This window comes from Varanus komodoensis, unplaced genomic scaffold, assembly GCF_004798865.1.
Source record: "Varanus komodoensis strain SLA01 unplaced genomic scaffold, ASM479886v1 scaffold12, whole genome shotgun sequence".
Lineage (NCBI taxonomy): Eukaryota > Metazoa > Chordata > Lepidosauria > Squamata > Varanidae > Varanus > Varanus komodoensis.
The window spans coordinates 22,376,039-22,395,570 of record NW_025335349.1 but is presented as its reverse complement, the minus strand read 5'-3'; the positions used below and the strand labels follow the sequence as shown (position 1 = coordinate 22,395,570).

The 19,532-nt window shown below is 44.4% G+C and overlaps 1 protein-coding gene across 5 annotated transcripts in view; it reads right to left on the bottom strand.

Annotated features, from left to right (window-relative positions):
* Positions 1-17,396, bottom strand: part of COL14A1 (collagen type XIV alpha 1 chain) — a 139,542-nt gene extending 122,146 nt beyond the window's left edge. For 3 of the 5 annotated variants that reach the window (XM_044421841.1, XM_044421843.1, XM_044421844.1), the window contains exons 1-3: positions 17,288-17,329; positions 9,717-9,777; positions 6,875-7,001 (exon numbers count right to left, since the gene is read on the bottom strand). In XM_044421841.1, coding sequence (XP_044277776.1) covers positions 6,875-6,977 — 103 coding nt within the window. In that variant the 5' untranslated portion in view covers positions 6,978-7,001; positions 9,717-9,777; positions 17,288-17,329. Of the gene's footprint in view, positions 1-6,874; positions 7,002-9,716; positions 9,778-17,287 lie in introns of all 5 variants that reach the window. The other 2 variants (XM_044421845.1, XM_044421842.1) reach the window with 2 other exon arrangements.
* Positions 17,397-19,532: the final 2,136 nt, after the last annotated feature.

The following is a 19,532-nucleotide window of genomic DNA, read 5'->3' as shown; positions in this document are numbered from 1 at the left end:
ATTTGTGCTTAATTCATTTGCACTTCTCCAATCAACTGAAGGACAATTCTACATTGACATTCACAATTTTTCAAATTTTGCAATACAGTTCTTCAATTAAAAATATCTATAAAATATATTATTTGAAATGTGCATGCAAAAATGCTCAAAATAATGTACAAAAATGCATTAGAATATCATAAGAAAAATAGCTTGCATAAATGCAAATACTCAGGCAAGTGCACATAAAAATGAGCACTTTTGGAGAACTGTAGACAATAATGTATATTATTTTCATGCAGAAAAGAAACTGCATAAAGTTAATGAGAAGCCGAGTGAAACGGAATTTGCCAAGTTCATCTGTTTGGTAGAACTTGCTGGTAAGTGTCATGTTACTATCTATTTTGGGTTGGAGAGGAGACTAGCAGCCATTTCTTTGGAATTACATAGTCACATGGCCAAGTACAGACCTCCATAGTGTTTGTCAAAATCAATTAAAACAGATATTACTAAGGTTTAAGAGTGATTCGCTTTTTCTGCAATGTACCCATGATTTGCATTTTGATCATCTTAAACTTAAAGGGTGCTGACTATACCCACAAAGGTCAATCAGAATTAAAAATGGACATCGGGCCATGGAGAAAAAAATAACACACCAACAACCACCACAGTTCTTTGAAAATTTGGCCCTCTTTATAGGAAATCTGAAATAATATGCTCAGCAGGCATCCAAAAATTAGTGTAGCAGATCTGTACCTAAGTAAGTGGGGGGTTTCTTGGCATTTGCAAAAACTAGGCAGACTGGAGTAGCATGATTTTTAAGATATTTAGAAATTAGATGAACTGGTGCTGAATGACCCTGGAAATGTGAATAGCACAGAGGTTTATGAAAGTACGAAAATATTGTTATTTTTTAATTTGTTGAGCAGTAAGCATGTTTAAAGGGATGCAAAAGTATTTGAAGGGTTGTTTTATTTCCCTCATAGAGAAAGAATGAAGTGGCAAACAAATTTCATGATATTTCAGTAAAACAAAGAAAAATTAAGAAGGACTGGGCAACATGTTTGGGTTTGAAAAAATCTTGCATTTGTGGGTTTTAATTGATTTCATTTGGATTTCCCCATAGAAGTGAATATAGAGAGGATTTCGCCATGGCCTGTTTTATGGTTGCTGGGTATTTGTTAATTACCCCAACCACCCAGCCTTGCTGGGTTCAGACATCATAACTAGCCCCACACCGACAGCAGTCACTATATAATTCCAGCCAGCACTCAAATGGTAATTAACAAGCCACCATGGCTTATTAATTAATAAGCTGGGTGATTGCAGAGTCACTCTTGATATTCTCTGTATTATCTTTGTATAGTCTGTGTCATAATGCTTTTAGTGGTTTAACTTTTTTCTGATTTTTATGATACTTTTACTTTATTTGTATCATCTGTTTTTATGGGTAGCATAAACCACCCACAGAGCTTTGCCAGTGTGGCAGTACAGAAATTTAGTAATAGTAATAGTACCTTATGATCACGCCAACCAGCTCAATAAGAGTTCTTTCCATCACAGGAATGTATGTTTGCCTTATACTGAGGCAGAACCAGAGCCACTGCTACTGTGGATTCTGGGTGCCATGACAAGAAAGCACACCTTTATTATTCCGTTTGCAATTATTGCTATATTTTTAGTTCCAGGGAGTCTCTTGTGAGATTTTCAGGTGACTTCAGTTCTGTATATCCTGGTTGAGAGGAAGGCGTCCTTTCACCTCAAACCGCAAAATATCTTAGCCACCCCTGACTGGTCAATCTCTCCCTATATTGCCCTGCTATGGCCAGCAGCATTTCCCAGCCTGGTTGACCAAGATTAAAAAAAACAAAAACTGTAGATACTAAAGGTGCAGACAGAGTCAATCCACCGGGCTATGGCTTTCCCCACCAAAGGAGCGGAGTGTGGACATCGCTGGTAAGTAGCCGCCACCAAAAGACACATTTCCAGAACCCCTAAACCATTCACTCATCCAACATAGACAGGAAAAGAAAGACAAATTGCTCAGGTGTGCCTGTGTATATACTGGAAAACTACAACACAAGAGTCTAGAAGAATTACGTAGAAAAGTCTTTACATAACTAGGTGATATTCTCTAAATATTGGCTTATTTGTGCAAAAAGAAAAAGAGTCTGAGAAAAAAAAAACAAGTCCAAAGAATTTCCATCCTGATAACTGTTCATATATGGGCCAAAATAGTTCCTAAAAGGAAGATATTTAACTTAGTTATGCAAAGACTCATGTTCTCACACAAGAAAGTACATACAACTAGAAGAGAGTTAAAAATCTAACTCTTGGACAAACACAACAAGATATTGATTGGAATGACTTCAGGGTCACCAACCTGGAGAGGGAATCTTTATTTCTGTGGAACACCTTTATAGCCTGTGGAATAAAACACTCACTTCTTGCAAAAAGAAAAAGAATCAGTCTAAAATCAGTCAAGTTTGCTGATAAAAATCAGAGGCTCAAGCTTGTTAAGCTATTTCACAGGAATGTGCCAATGAGTGGCCAGGAGCAACATTAAAGCATTCATCCAAAAGGAGACTCTAGACACGTGCAGGCTTCGGCCTAGGTAGATCATATCAAGCTTGGCTATTTTTCATTGCTGTTGCGTGTAAACATAATTCATGATAATAGACATGGGGAAGGGTCTCAAAGGTTCGTTGTCCTTGCAAAAGGGAGCCTGGTTTTGTTGTAGCATGACTGTTTTCCTTAAATTGTTTAAACAGTAAATAGACAAGCAAACCCCAAAACTCTTTCTGCCCCTTCCTAATGCCTTCCTCCCCTTGCCTTCCTCCCCATCCGTCATCTACCATGCCTTACATTTTTCATAATGCAGGCTCATGAGCACTTCAGATTCATAAGACTGCAATGTTGCACACAGCACTTTGAGATTAAGTCCACCGGTTTAAACGTAGCTCAATTTGAGTAAACTTATAGCAATTGGCTGTAAGGCACAAAGAGATGGTGCTCATATAGTGTGATGGTGCTCAACAAAGAACGAAATAATGGGCTTAGGAAGCAATTATCATTATTTCATGCTGTTAGGCGCATTTATAATAAGCATGCCCATCTAGGATGTGCGTAAATGGAAAGGAATAACCTTCTTACGATGAAACAGGGTGGGACACACAGCTGCTAGTAAGCCCTGAAACAGCATGAAACTGGCCAGCTAGCGACCTACATCAGAAAATCCAACCCTCTCCTGAAAATAACTACGGAAGTTTAGAGAGATTCTTTCAGTTGGCTGCCCTTGTTCCTCTGCTCTGACCCTACTTTCCTCCACACAGCTTATAACTAGCTTTTCATATCATGTCAGCCCATCATGGGTGATAGGCCACTGTGGGTTGCCATGTTATGTGAATCCAGACCACTTCCTGCAGGGTGAGCACAAACCATTCTTATAACCCATGGCTTCTTGTAGGGGTTGTTAAACCTACAGTAGATTGTCATGCTGTCTGATGCCAAGTGAGCAACCCCATCATGGGCCCAGGAAATGGCTAGTGAGCTGCTTCACAAGAGCAACAAGGCCTCTGTACCATTCCTGCTGATATTGCCTGGGCCACCACCAATGCCAGCCATCCAAAAGATGCCCAAGAGGCATGAAGGGATGGCCATTTCTGGTGCAGCACCACCTGCCACAGCTCGTTTTCTTTCCTCCTCCATTATTAGTATTTTTACAGCCAATACACCAACACCTTCAAAATGCCCAGGTGACACATTGGAAGGACCGATACTGGTTCACGCCCCCTCTGTGTATTCAAATACACACAAATATTTTTGCATTTTAATTGTTGATTGACTTGTGCAAGTGTGTGCCTTTGTGGGGGTGAAAAATCTGACTGGTCCTATCCAAAAAATAAAATAAAATAAAATAAAATAAAATGGGAAGGGAAAGCTAAGTTTTGCATGCTACTGCAAAAGGGGTTATATGAACTTTTCTCCCTCCTGAAGCACCTAGATGTTTGGGAAAGGATGGAAAGATGCAGGACATTGAGAAAAGTCAGTCCAGACTGAGAGGGAAAAAAATCATGCCATCTGCTAGCTACTGCCTTTCACTAGCAAAGATCAGTTTTGTCTTTGCTTTCACTTGTCAGCTTGCCCTTTGACAGCTCTTAGGACAAAGCAAAGCAAAAAATGGACTTCTTTGCAGCTTCTCTGGGTCAGCATCCACGGTGAGCACCTGCTGCACTTTGACAGCAAACATGCCAGGACTTGGCCTGCATAAGACTGCCCATTTCAGACCCCCAAAATGCAGACATGCACTATTATGATTATTACGTATTTAATTTCAACACCACCCAGTAGCCGAAGTTCTCCGGGCAGTGCACAATAATACAATAAAATGCAATATAAATTAAAACAGCAAAGCATCGTAAAATTATATGCAAAACAGTGAAAATGACATCTAAAACCACATTTTTACAACTAAACAGCTAAAACCAGTTGTGCAACTCCAGAAAAATTAAAATTTGGTTGTCAAAGGAAGAAGGGTGGTGAGCCAGAGATGGCTCCTCCTGCACCCCCCAGAGTGTTGCTTGGACATTTCAGAGGGGTTGTCGCTGACTGCAAAAAGAGGTGGAAAGGAGGGAGGGAAAGCTGCAGCAAGCACGCAGGGTGATTGTGAAAGAGAGAAGGGGAGAGAGAGAAGACAAGGTGGCTTTTAGCCAATAAGTCTCCTGGGATAGCTGCTGGAGAACCCGAGCAGAAGGAATGGGGGCCAACCCACAAGGGTCCTGCTCACCTGTCAGGCACACTGTGGATTGCTCAATGAGCAACCCACCCAACATAGCTTATGCTCAGGATGGGTTGCCCTGATACATGCATCTACCCTGCAACTCCTGTCCTGGCACACATCCTTCTGCCAAGAGGAGCATTGCTCGTGGCTGCACTGCCATATTCATTCATGAACAGGGCTTTTTATGCGCAAATACACATTGGAATCACCATTAGGCTAGCATCCAAACAGCAGTTATAGCAAAGGGCAGCAGAAGCGGCACGAGAAGCAGTGGGGCACACGAGGCAGCGGTGGACTGGGGCGAATTTCTGTGGCATTTATTTGTATTGGAATTTGTGTTTCCCTAAAACCTGAACACAATTACAGAGAGTAGAGACCTGACGGACAAGTGTGAATACTAGCTGTGAAACATGGGATGGTAACTCATTGACGACTTAGATGTGCAGTCCTCTGCAGGGATGTGGAGAAAGCCATTCTGGGGTGGGAATCTGTTGGATTCCCTGGGCTCAGCTCTCCACAGTCCAGCTTGCTTTTTTGCAACCATGAGTCCAAATTCCCGGAAGACTCAAGGAATGTTCACACGGAGCTCACTAGGTGTCAAGTCCTGCATGAACGCTGCACAAGTGGCGTCCCCCTTCCCTGCACACGACCTTGTTCCTATTTCATTCACTGTGGAGGAAGTTTGCCAGTTGTGCAGCTGGAGTTCCATGAGCATTTGCTGACTTTCTCTGAACTTGGCTCACTTTCTAACACAGGGCTGAGCACAAGAGGAACCTCCATGAATTGAGAACGACAGATTCTGTGGAGCTTTGTTGCAACACTAGTCCTGTGTTAAAGTAAAGCAGTTAATAATTACAGTGAAGACTCAGGTGAATGGTAACCACCTACACAATGCCAGCTATTTGCATACCAGCAGTAGATGGTTCCTTTGTGGTTTAAAAATGCTATCCACAGTAAGTAAAAGACAGTAATCCATTAACGTATTTATTCAGGATAAAGAGGTGATTCAGCAGAAAACCTGAATCTTTAAGATCCTCTTTCCACAATGGACAATGCCCCAAATTAGAAAGTAATATGCTTATGCATGTGGGGAAAATACACCAAATTCCTCAGCTGGGGCACCTAAGCACAACATCATTGGTCCCCAGACACACATTCAAATAAAGACAAGTAGTAAGAAAAGTATGAGCTAAACCTTGTCTTGCCACGCTGGCCACATTTGTATGTAACACTCAGGGTTGTCGCAATGTGAACAAGCTCCGTGAACCTGAGCAAAGCTTGGGTCCACATGTTCCCCATTCTGTTCTCCCCCAGTGTGCAGCCATGGGGAGGACTTAACCCAAATTTAATGTTTACGATCCCCAGGTTATTACTACATATGAACTAAGAATGTGGCTTAAGGCAAAAATTAGTTTGCCGAATAAGCTAGCTAAAAATTTAGTGTTGTAGCTGGCTTACTTGGGAATTGATTAATTTGCCCTAACCACTACTCCTGGTTTATAGATAACAAGAAGCCAGGAATTATAGAAACTGACCATGAATCCTGGTAAACCTACCTTTCAGAGGTTCTAGAAGAGTCCAAACCTAACAGAGCCCCAGTCCCATAGGGCTAGATCCTGCCTTAGTGTTACATGTGAACAACCACATGGGAACACACTGCGTGTTGTATTTGTTAAACAGTTAACCAGCTGTTACAGAATTGAAAAGAAATGATCTGTTATTGAAAGGAGAACCTTGAACAACACTGGACTTTACATTAGCCAAAGCAACATACAAGCCACACCTTTTAATGGAGCCAACAATTCCACATACAGTAATATCTAACATGGTCAAGGTGGAATGCAGCACATAATCCACACATTTTCATGAAGGAAGCTCCACATGCACACAGACACATAGAAAAACAATGATATGGCCTACACAAAACCACGTACCCTGAGGCCTGTTCTAGATTTGACATATGTACTCTTGTGTAGCTTTAGAAATATTTGAATTTATCCATATGAGGCAGAGTAAACATTTTAATAAGAGAAGGCAAACTTACATGAGAAAGTTGGAACCCACTTCTGCACATCAGAGAGCCCTAATAAACTATAATAGTTTCTCAAAGTTTACCTTGACCCTGGGCATGACTGCGGAATTGAGCTGTGACTGCTATGAAGATGAAGAAGAACCAACTCTTTGTCTTGAACTGATGGTGGGTCTCCATTCTTGCCATTGGATAGATGTAGCATCAACACACCTGCAAACACACAGATATATTGATAAAGCAGAGGGTTACTACTTCAAACTTTTCAAACAAATTACATTTAAATGTATTTGCTATCATTGCTTCTTATATGGTTTGTTTTAGAGCAAAGGAATTCATATTTTTAGCAAGTCCATATGAAACTTTATAGCAATATACTTCACAGTGACTCAGTTCACATATCCTGCTCAACTCCTGAGGTGTTAGACTGGAGTGTCCACACAGAAGCAAATGCACTGCCTCCCGCCTGTTCACCAGTTCTGCTTCCCAAAGCTACCCAGAAAGACTCCATTCCTGAGCTGTTTCATAATGTCCAAACCCAGGGACTCTGGATAGATTAAGAGTTAAAAAACCAAAGCTAACCCAGCAATCACTTGTGGTTTGTTGGGTTAACATGGCACGGGAGCCACTGGGTATTTGCCAGTTCCTGGGTTGAACAAGCAGGAACTGTTGTTATATGCAGATAAAAGTCAAAGCAGAATCTAGGAAGTGAGAAGACATATATGTGCACCCATAGTCCAAGCTCTGTGAGCCTGCTTTCCTGCTCACTATCAAGAATCGTTTGAATCTGATGTCTGACCAACTGCAAAATACAGGCTAACACATGCATGCACACACATTTGCATACACGTACTTGCAAGTATGCTGATATCTGCACAGGAATACACAACCCACATACAAATATGTATTTGGTTAAAACATGTTTAGCCACTTCTTAGGACTACAAGATCCCAAACACATGTACAAAAATGAGAGAAATATGTGTCTCTCTATGTGTAAAAGACAGAGACCTACACACTATTTGAAAAATGGCTCTGGACGTTTTTGACTTTCAAGCCATTTTTTAATCTCTGAAGGCAGTACAGAAAAGGAAGGTCTTCAAGACCCATCTAAATGCCCCTAATGGAAGGGGCCAGAGGCAGGAATGCTTTATAGTGTTGAAGCCGCCAACTTATTAGAAGCGAGCTGCAAAGTGTAAAAGCTGCCACCGAGAATGCCTTGCCTCTCCTGCACACATTAAGTTAACAATGTGAACTTCAAAAGGATCTCCAAGGAAGATCCAGGTGTACTGGCTGCAGGTATACAGGTAACCTGTCCCCACACTGTTTAGGGACTCACAGTTTAAGACCAGCACTTTGACTTGGGCCCAGAATCCTACTGTTAGCCAGTAGAGTAAAGTGCAGAAGTGAAGCTGTGTGTTCTGAACTCCAGTTCTCCGTCAGCTTCACTGGCTCCCCATTGAAGTCCAGGCCCAATTCAAGGTGTTGGTGATGACCTATAAAGCCCTTAACGGCTTGGGTCCTGGTTACCTGAAGGAGCGCTTACGTCCATATACGCCCGCCCGCCCCTTGAGATCAATGGGAGAGGCCCTTCTCCGGGAACCCTCCGTGAAGGATATTAGGAGGGTGAGCACCCGGAGGAGGGCCTTCTCTGAGGTGGCGCCCAATCTATGGAATGCGCTCCCCAGAGAGGTCCGCCTGGCATTGTCGTTATTTGTTTTTCTGTGCCAGGCGAAGACCTTTTTAGTCAAACGTTATTTTAATTGTTAATATTATTTATTTTATTCTTGGCCAGGTTGACTCAAACTATATTGTTTTTATATTGTGTTTATTTATTATTATTGTGAGCCACCCCAAGGCTTCAGCGAATGGGGCGGCATAGAAGCCTCCTAAATGAATGAATGAATGAATGAATGAATGAATGAATGAATGAATAGCATCTGGGAGCTAACTTTTGCCCAAGCTGCAGGTTCTGAACTGTTCTTAGACACAGTACTCTATGAAGGTCTTCCTAGCAGCCTGTTTCTTAGTGTTGCAGTTGCACTAATAATAATTAAAAGTTTTATGTTTTGGAAGATAGAAGGCTTTGCCTGTCTTCCTCCCTGCCCCTCCTACCCCAAACTGCAGGGTTTTTCCTGTTCTGGATCCTTCTACAGGAAAAAGGATGCTGAGTCCCTGGTTATGTGAATGCTTCACCCATGAGCTGATCACTCTCAATTGCAGAGCAGAGACAGCAGGATAAATTGAAACATCGTTTCAAGTTTGAATCCAAAAAATGTATCTCTCACTAATAAGTTGGAAAGCTGATCTGTTGCTAATAAGTTGGAAAACTGATCTACATGTCTTTTGTTATCCCATCAGTAAAATGGATACTGTTGCAACTGTTCTCTCCATTGCATATGCCTGCCCAGTTCATGGGTTGTCTTAGAGGAATTTCCTGTCTGACCGTAAAAAGCAAACATCGAAGCCTGTTAAATTCTGTAACTTCTGATTATCTTATTTATTACCTGCTACTCAAGTTCTTGATGCATCTTGATGTTTTTGTATTGTAATTTTGTGCTTCTATATTGTTCCTGCATATCACCCATTCACCCAGTCTCAGTTCCCTCCCTTCCATGTGTGAGAGACACCAACTCCATCAAACACTCTGCGCATGTTCTGCTCTTCGTAATTAGTCTCATACTGAATACCCCTCAGCACCGTTGTACTGTAAGGATACCTGTTGCTGTTCATAAACTGTTGAATTACTTGACTGTATGATCCCTTTTTGGATCTGGACATTCATTGCTTGCAGGTCTGAAATACTGACTTTAGGTAACTACTACTTGAGTAAGCAAGGTAAGGTCTGACTGCACCAAACAGGGCTTCAGGCCAATGCATAATCTGGGTATACATACTCTAACAATCCTGTTCAAATGATCCCACCAACCTAATTTCCACCTGCAGTGGGACTGCAAACGAAGCCTCAGAAGCTGAGTGAAGTTCTCTGCCTGAAGAGAGCAGAAAACGGAACATAATTAGGCGTGGAAATCGTGCAGTGAACGAGCTGCTCTGTTTGAACAAGTTCCCCTCTGTGGAGCACTGTGGTTGTCAAGGAGGTCATGGAACCACCTTTCCCACTTTGGTGCCCTCCAGACGTTTTGGACTGGAACTCCTGGCATTTCTGATCATTGGCCAAGGCTGACAGGAGCTGGACATTCAAGACATCCGGAGAGTGCCAGTGAAGCTGGAAACAGCTTCTGCCATTATAAATGCGTTCGGTTATTTAAGGTGCTGCAAGATCTGGTCACCTATTTTGCTGGTTTCCTAACTCTTCCTGGATACCAGGGCGAAAGAGAACGGTCCCACTGAAATTCTCTCTCCTGCAGTGTCTATGGCCTCAGGAGAGGGCATCCACCAGTCAAGACATATCTAGATTCAGTAGGTCTTCAACTGCCAGAATAATTAGGCTGATGGATTCCCAAGGCATTGCAGTAAGGTGAGTGCTAGGGGCGGAATAGCAGAAGGGACTGGGATGCAATAGTAAAGAAAATGCAGTGTCAGGTCAAAAACACGTGAGTGCTACTCCTGAAGCCTAATAGTTTCCTGTAAAAACTTGAAGGGTTTAGCAATGAAGCATTCACTGACATGACTTTAAAGCGAAGGTAGAATTGAAGGACATTGCTTCCATGTCTGACTCAAAATAAAAGAAAGCTTGATGCAGTGTCTGTGTTATTTCACGTCAAAAGTTTGATAACTTCCTTCAAACTGGGAATGCAGTGGCTGCAGAAGCATTGCATGGTAGGAAATAGGGTATTAATAGAAAGCACATGGCTTGATAGGAAATGCTTTTGGGAGCCTGTTCTGGAAAGCCAGACTCTTGACCATTGTGATATGGGTGGCCCAGAAGTAGTTTTTACCTACAGAGAGCTGAGCAAGTGCCCTTAAGTTTATCTGTAGGCAACCTCCAAATTTTGGACTGCAACTGCTTTCAGCTCTAGGCAACATAGCCAATGATTGGGGTTTAGGAGAAATGTAGCCCAGAACATCTGGAGGAACCAGGTTGCTAATCCTGGTTGGCCATGAATTCAAGCCAAGCCAAAATTAGATTTGCTGCGTGTTGCTAACCTTTGTGACTTTAATAGGCTGAAATTTGATTGGTGCCAATTTTACCAGCAGGGCCATTTAGTTTAACTTGTTACTTTAATAAATTTATGAATCACTTTTTGGTAAAAGTTTGAAAAGCAACATACAAGGCTGAAATTTTAAAATGATAAAACCTCAAGATCAATAAAAGCAAACAGCAGCTGAACAAATGCTAGTAAAACAGTCCATAAAATCCATACATTCAATAAAAAGCAGGAGCAGGAATTCAGTTAAGAAGAATTAGCAAGTGATAATAATGGTAATGGCCATAGCCAAGACTTAACCTGGCACCTGAAGGTAGGTGCATAAGAACAGCTCTGCAAGATCAGATCAAGCACAGTGGCCGGCAAGATGGCAACGGGAAGTCCGCAAGAAGGCCTTCCCTGCTCATGTCTGTAACACCTTGTATTCAGAAGCATCTCACTCACCATCCCAGAGGATCTGTTATTGCATATGGCAACTGTGTCTTTAAGATTCCCTTGTTGCCAAGCAAACTTTTATGCACCTATTATTGGAAAGTCTGGAGAATGTATTGTTTCGAAGAGCCAAAAGATCTGCAGGATCCATGAAGGAAAGAACACTGTGCAATGCAATCCTATGCATGTTTACTTGGACGTGAGACTGACTGCCTTCAATGCTGCTCAGTCCCAGTCAGATATAGTGTTGCATCTTTCAGACATGAAAGTAGATTTCTAGGGCGTCCCGCAGAGCAAAAAGCACCAAAGACATCATGATCAGAATAAATCAATTCTGAGTGGAAAGGTTTGGGTCTGCTACTCAGAAACAGTAGAGCTAGGATTAAATTGCAGCCATTTGACGGCTGTAATATTTTCCCCATGCTGTGCATTCTTTTGGCTCTCCCACACATGTGGGAAATATATATAGGACAGGTGAAGTGCAGCCTTGCTGTTCCAGCTGGGTCTATGAACCGCCTTGGAAGCCAAATGAGATTGGCGCCAGCCACAGGCCACATTGTGAATTCCAGCTGTGGAGAGCAGGAAAAGAGGCAGAGCAGTGCTTTCTCCTGCGCATCTGCCTGGCAGTTGTGTTCTTCACACAGTGGCCACACAGGAGAAATATGCAGCTGTGTGCATATGCGCTGGGAGAGGCCAGCCCTGGGGGACTTGATAGGGATGTAGATAGAGCACATGGCTGCAAGCAGAACCAGCAAACGGAACGTGCTCCACACTGTTAAACGGGAGCATTGAAACTCTTCCAGACCAAGGTCCAAGGTTAATTTTGCAAAGGTTCTTAGAGCTCCATTCCAGTGGAGGGTGAGGCCGAAGGTGAAGTGGTGTGGCCAAAGTACCCATGCATATTAGTGAGAAGCTCTTCTTACTGTAACTAAACCTCTGCAGAGACATTCCAGTCTTTAGAACAAAGGAAAAGCTGTACAAATGCGAGGAAGTCATCACAAAATCACTGGTTGGGACGAAGGGGTGTAGCACATGGGGAACCCAAGACAACTGGGTTGGGGCCCAGGAGGGCTGGTCTTAGCCCCGAAGCATAAGGTTCAGTGCCCTTGTTCTAGAACATACCTGGTCTGTTCCACTTGACATCAAATCACCAAAGGGATCATTCCACATGACCCTTTGAACGAGAGAGGAATCCAACCTTTTGTCATGCTGAACAGAAGTATTCATTCAAAGGTATGGATTTCAGACTCTGGTTTTCACACGCTGGATTTCATATTCTGGCTTTCAGAAATGCCAGCTTTTTGGATGGCACCAAGGTGTGAATGTGAGTCAGGCAAAGCAGCAGGGCCAGGATAGATAATCCATAAAATCTCTCATAATCTGGCAGGTCATGGATAAAGAAGAAAGCTGTGCGATGAAGCCAAGGCAGTCTGAAAGGGAGCTATGGCTACATTATTTTGCATGCAACCTGTTCTACGAAGGCATGGATGAATGTCAGGTATTCCTTTCTCCAGAATCTTACCATTTTAAAAATCCCAAATTTGTTCCATCCCAAAGATGAGGAGATTTGAAAATTTTAACAAATCATTCTGCAAACCAAACCAAAATGTTCAAGGTCCTTCCCCTTCTGGTAGTTTGCTGGAGAGATTTAAGCCTCTAGGCTACGGGTAGGCAGAAGGTCACTCTTCAGATGCTTGAGACTTCAGCTCTCAGAAACCTGTCAGCATGGCCAATGATCAGGAATGCTGAAAGCAAAGTCCAAAACATCTGGAGAACCACTTTCTGCTCCAGGCCAGTCACACACTTTGAAGCCCCCCCCCCCCCCCGCCAGCTTAGCAGAGAAATTGCTCTTCTCTTGGGTGAAACTAAGCTAAACGTGGGGATCTTGGAGAAATCTGCAACAGATCCAATTGAGTTCAGGTTTCTATGGATCTGACCCAAGGATTGTTTGATGGACCACATATTCCACAGATGTTGGATTAGTTTTTCCACTCTTGAGGGAGTATTTGTGCTGTTTAGTGCCAAATACACATTGGTGCTGATGTGCAGATGTGTACTGGTTAATTCACAGTACCACTAATTTGTATTAATTGGTGCAAGTATAACAAAATTCTGATTTAAAAGGTTCAGTTCTGCTGATGAACAGATGATGGAACAAAAATCATCCAACCATCTGCAAAACACAGATGTTTTCTACAAAATATGTACATCCCAGAAGAAAGGACGGAGGGTACTTGTTAAGTGCTGTTGAAACATAACTAGAATATTTCATTGCCAAAAGGGGGGGGGAGCCAAATAGGCAGAAAAGCGTAGCCCATTGCGGGGGGCGGGGGGCACCTGTTTCTCGGATACTCAGTAGGATTCATCTGATTATGAGGGGATTGAGCTATTTCAGGATTACCTAGAAATGGCAGTTTCAGGGTTACCTAGTGAAGTTGTCAGGCAGAGAGAGAGAACCAGTCCAGCTTGGAAAGAGAAAATTTTCAGGGATGGAGTGGGAGAAGACGCATGGAGAGCTCCTTGACACAGGCAGGAGAAGGCAGGTGAAGTGAGCAAACCAATTACAAACTGTCCAGAGGTCCCACCGTCTAGCCCACAAGCATTTTGGATGTAGCTCTTTACATGATCAGGTGCTTCGCCCATATCTTGAAGAGAATGCAACTCTGATTTGAAGTATTCTGTAGCCAGTTAAGTGTTAATAAAAGAACTGGGCTTCTAAGCTGTTGCTCCAGTCTGCTGGGGAGGGATAGAGGGAAGCTGCTGCTCACAACACCTATTTTCAAGATCAGCTGCGCTGTCAAGATTTGGCACCAGCATTTTTGCACAGCATTTGATTGTGATATACTGTCAAAATGATTAAAGGGAGTATCCCGAGGAACCAAAACGGTCTCAAGGCAGCAGTTGCGGAGGAAGAGGCAGGCAGACAATGCTGGCTTCCTGCTCCAGTTGGACAGCTGTAGCTTGTTTTGCATGTGACTTTAAACTATGCTCATTGCATCCTGACCAGTGGGGGCCACCAACTGGGCCTGCGGTATGGTAGCCCCTCTCTTCTCGCTACCATTGCCACTGGCTGCATTTGCTCCTTGTCCTTCTTTTTCACCGTGGGTACCGCTTGCTTGCTTGAAAGGCAGCGAGCCAGTGGGCAAGGCAAACGTGGCACCGGCTCCCCCCTCTCCTCACCAACTCCCCCCTCTCCTCACTGTGGCCCTGGCTGGAGCAAGAGGCAGGTTCAAGGGCGGAGAAAAACCCCAGTGGGCTTATGTTACTGGGTCTCTGCTGGGGTTTGGGCCTCCCGCAAGTGCCCGATTATGCCCACACTGGACACCTGCCCCATCCAGCAACACAAAAGCATCATCCAGACAAGCAACTTTATCTTCCATAGACATCCGTTGCTTGCCTCTGGGAAGCCCAAAAGTCAGCCATGATTTGTCCTCTAACTCTGCCTGGGAGGATGGTTTCCAGATAGGCAAATCAGCTGTGGAATTTCTGCCCCTCTCATTTGGGGTGGCACCAAGTCTTACAGGCTTTTGGCACTGGCTAAAGATCCATCTGCTTACCCAGGCTTTTGATACCAGTTCACACTTTGCAAAAGAAAATTCTGTATCTATTAATGCTTTACCATGTTTGCATGTCTTTTTTTGGCTGCATTTTATTGTCTGCATCCCTATTTTGAGATTATTTTATAATGAAAAGTGGGTATGCCATTCTTATATGAATGAATAAATAAATAAAGTCAGTTTAAAACACTGTACAATATGCGTGTTTTATGAGTTTCACCACTTTTTTTAAACAAAGCTGTGGACTTGGAAAAGCCTTCTCAGATTGCATCTGGCCTGTGCATTATTGTCATCTGTAAAATGTTTCTGGGAAAATGTATCCTGCACTGTTAATAAATAAAAACAATGCCACAAATGAGAACAAACACTTAAACTAATGATGGATGAAAAGATAAGAAGTCCATTTTTATTTTTTAGCATTCTTGTTGGATTAGGACCCAGCTCTACACTTTCCACTCAGCCAAGCAGCCCACTAAGTAACCACAGACCAGTCACTTTCCCTCTCACACCCTAACCTACTTCACAAAGTTGTTGCGAAGGGGAAGAAGCAGCTATGCTCCTTTTCTCCAGCTCCTTGGAGAAAAGGTGGGGTGAAAATGTAAGATAAAAACAAAACAAACCTGTGCACGCAGCAGGCGGTTTCCACTGCAAATCATCAAATTTGCGGAGTTTGCCTTTCCTGCATACGTAATTTCAGCACAGACTCTCCAGTGACAAGACTCTATGGTCACTCAGACAATGCTCTGCTCTTCTGTTCCTTGCTTTGAGTTAATAACATTTGCAGAGTGCAAACCAAAAAAGCGAAGAAAAGGCAACCACACACACTGCTCAGATCGGTTTGTGCAATGCAGCACGTGCGGCGCTAGATTGGCGGGAATTCCCGTTGGATTTCAGCTTGGGACCTGTGCACAGATCAGGGCGAGCGCACAGGTGGCCTGGCCCTCAAGGCGAGCCCTGCCTTGTGCTCACCGGATCTGCTGGACTACAACTGCCATCATACTCAGCTGGTTAGGGGAGATGGGGGCTGGAGCGGAGCACATCTGGAGAGTGCCGTTTGGAGGAGGCAGAGAGTTCCGAGCGCAAATGCCCAGAGAGAGAGCGCGAACATGTGCGCCGCGGCTGCAGCCTCTCCCCTCCCCGCTGGATGCGTGACTGCCTTTCTCTGGGGGAAGACGCTGGATGCCAAACGGCTACGTTCTTAGCGCGTGAGCAGCGGAGGCTCCAACTTGTCCCGAAGCCATCGCCTCTGCGCTGCAGCCTTCCCTCTTGGCTGGACCTTGTACAGTACGGAGGAAATCCACGCTCCTTCTTTTCTTTCTTTCTTTTTTTTTGTTTTGGTAGTTTCTACTACACTTATCTCTGCGAGGAGTCTTGCCTTTGGGGTGGGGAAACTTTGCAGGCGTAGCCTTGGCTCGGATTAAGCGAAACCTCGAGAATCACGCCGCCAGACCTAGAGCCTCCCTGCACACGCTCGCTGGCTCGCTCGCTGGCAGCCCTTAACCGAGGGAAGGGGCGAAGTCAGCAGACCCGACCCAGATGAAGCCTTGAGAGCCCACGGAGGAGCTGCCTCAGCCAACAGGCAACCTGCTCGCCCCCTCATAAAGTTACACTACCCAAGGCTAGGATACCAACTTGGGCAATCGCAGCCCGCACGCACAATGCGCGCCCATCACGTCTCCAAAATGCATACATGGAAATTTATGCTTTCCTGGTACAGTCACCCCCCCACCAAAAAAAAATCTCCTTCCAAAGCTTTCCTCTTATCTTCGTCTCTCTCGGAAAATTATTTCTACCCCATCATTAGCCGTCTCGGATCTTTCTTTGTTCACTGATGAAGAGAAGTTAAAAAAGAAAAAAGCGAGCGAGAGAGGGAGTGATTCCTGAAGGTTGCAGAGTTAGACGTGTCCCCCTTTCTTCCCACCGCCCCTTTCGCTAAGATGGTTTTAACTCTCTGAAAATTATAATCACCCCCACCCAGCTATGAAAGCAGCAGCAAATGCAGAAACGTTTTGTAAAAACGGATGGCAAGGGGGTAAGAAGGGCGGGGGGTGAGAATCAACAAACCTTTGTAGTCACCATAAATTATTTTTAAACGCCTTGAAAGGGGATGGAATTGCCTGGAAGAAGCAGCCTTTGCAGAAACACGCACGCACACAAACACACCGCCGTTCAAATAAACAACAAACAAAGCGGCTCCCTTAACTCTCTTTTGGAAAGTTTCTTTCCAGCCCTCTCCAGTCGCTCTTTTCTGCACAGCGCTGGATTTGATAAGCAACAACAACGGGAGAGAAAGAAGGGGGCCAGCTGAGGACTAAAAGGTGGGAAGAAGGAAAGAGAAGGAGGAGGAAAAACCAGCCCCACGGCCAGCAGCCAGCACCAGCCGAGATCTCCCCATCGCTTACCTGCTGCGTTCAGCTCCTGCATTCAGGAAGGGCGACCTGAGGTTCGCCAGGTGTAATCTCCGCCAGGAGAACCTCCAGTCTTTCGGCTCAGCGGAAAAGGTTCCTCCAAGTATGGGAACCAGGCTTACAAATCCATCTTGGGAAGAGAGGGGAGTGGTCTTCGAAGCCACCGTTCCCACAATGTATATTTGGCACATAGACAACAGTTTCCCTGGTCGTTTCAGAAAATCAAGGCATGTCTGCATGAGAGGTTCTTGAACTGGTTCAGGCAATACTGCTAAATACACTCCCTAAAGCCCCGCTTGAAAACTTTGGAATTGTTTCTGAGTAGGCACTGGGAGGGTTACACAGAAAGTCGTCCTTTTGGAAGGAAGTTTAGGGGACTGTCAGCAGTCACAATAATGTTAATGTGAAGGTGTGTGTGTGTGTGTGGGGGGGAGGAACCCATGACAGGTAAACTGGCATAAAGATAAACACAGGTTTGTACTGCAAATCAGCCTCGAGCAATGGAAAAATAAGCATTTCTTTTGCTCTGTTGGATCATTTACTGTAGATGTGGAAAGATGCAAGCTTTTCAGCTACACAGAAGTTGCTGTTCTTAACATTTTTTAATGTATTGGTTAGATTTATATCCTGCCTTTTTCCTTACAAAGCACTCAAAGCAGCTGATGTAATTCTCCTCCTCTCAGTCTTATCCCACAAGAACCCCATAAGATAGTTTGGGCTGAGAGCCTGTAACTGGCCCAAAGTCACCCAGCTGGCTCCAGTGGGGACCAGAACCCAGATTTCCAGAGTCCCAGTTCCATCCTCCTAAGAGCTGTTGCACTTGGCTGCATCCCTAGCCCAAGTAGTTCAGCCTCAACATAGGCGCCAGGTGTGGGGAAAAGGTGCCGCAAATTGCACTGCAGGGAGCAAGCTTGCTGGAAATGCAAACTCTCTCTGCCTCTGCTCTCTGAGAACCTAGAAAAATCCTGCTGGATCAGACCATAGAGCCATCTAGTCCAGCATGCTGTTCACACAGCATCTGCCCAAAGGAAACCCACCAGCATGACTGGAGTGCAGCAACACCCTCTTGACAGATTTTTTGGCAAACGCAAGCTATACCTGCAGCCGTTATGATAGTGGAATTCTTTGACATTTGGGAGGAGCATTGTGGTTATGTGGTGCTAGAGGGACAACACTTCTGGATTAATAATGGGTTCTAGGAGAAAACTTGGCTTGGCAAGCCAAAATATTAGGAGATCAATTATCAGATCTCCCAAACATCTCTTGTTTGTTTTATAGCCTACTCCCAAATTATACATTAGACTAATTGTATAATGTGTGGCTGAAGGGTAGCTTTTCCTTTAATCCAGAGTAACCGACACAGCCCCAGTTCAGACTGGGACCACCACGCTGTGACAGAAAATTCAATTTCTTTTCAAAACGACATTGACACTGAAGGAGACACTTCTTTGGTTAACATCTCTTGAAGGCCCTTGTAGTGCATGGTAGTTCCTAGTGCAATTGGGGCCTGGCAGGCTAGTGCTAAAGTATTTGCCCTCCAGTACAAAATCCGTGTAATGCGTAGCTTGGTCCTCAAAATGCCCGGGAAGGGGCAATAGGCAGTGCAGGCTCCAAGCTGTGAAGAGTCCTTGGGCAACCCGCTCAAGGTTCCCTTCCTCCATGGGTCCACCTTTCACCACAGTGTCATCTGCTCTGATTGCAAGTGTTCACCCTCTTTCTCAGCATTGTTACCACTTGCACACTCGACAGGAAGAGAGTTAGAGGGCAAGTCCGTTACTCAAAGCTCAATTCTGGCTGGACGTCAGGAAAAACATCCCAACTGTTGGAGCAGTATGGCAATGGAACCAGTAACTCAGGGAGATCTTGGGCTATCCCACACTGGAGGCATACAAGAGGCAGTTGGACAACCCTCAGGGAGCATGGAGCAGGGGACAGGGCATGATGGCCTTATAAGCCTCTCCCAACTCTCCTATGAATCTGCAGCAGTGGCCTCACCTTCTGCTCTTCACCACTGTTGCCCATCATCTGGACTGGATAAGAGGCAGGAGAACCAGGAAGTTTCAGGGATGAAGAGCAGCAATTCCAGGAGACACTTGCCAGAGGGGTCCTGTTGGAACATGGATTCTCAGCAGGTGCCTCATCCTCCTTCCCTTGATGCCAGCCCTGGTGACAGCTCTGCGCTGGATTGAGACAACAGCCCTAGCTAGGCTTAGCCTCTCCCCCTTGAGCATAACTCCAA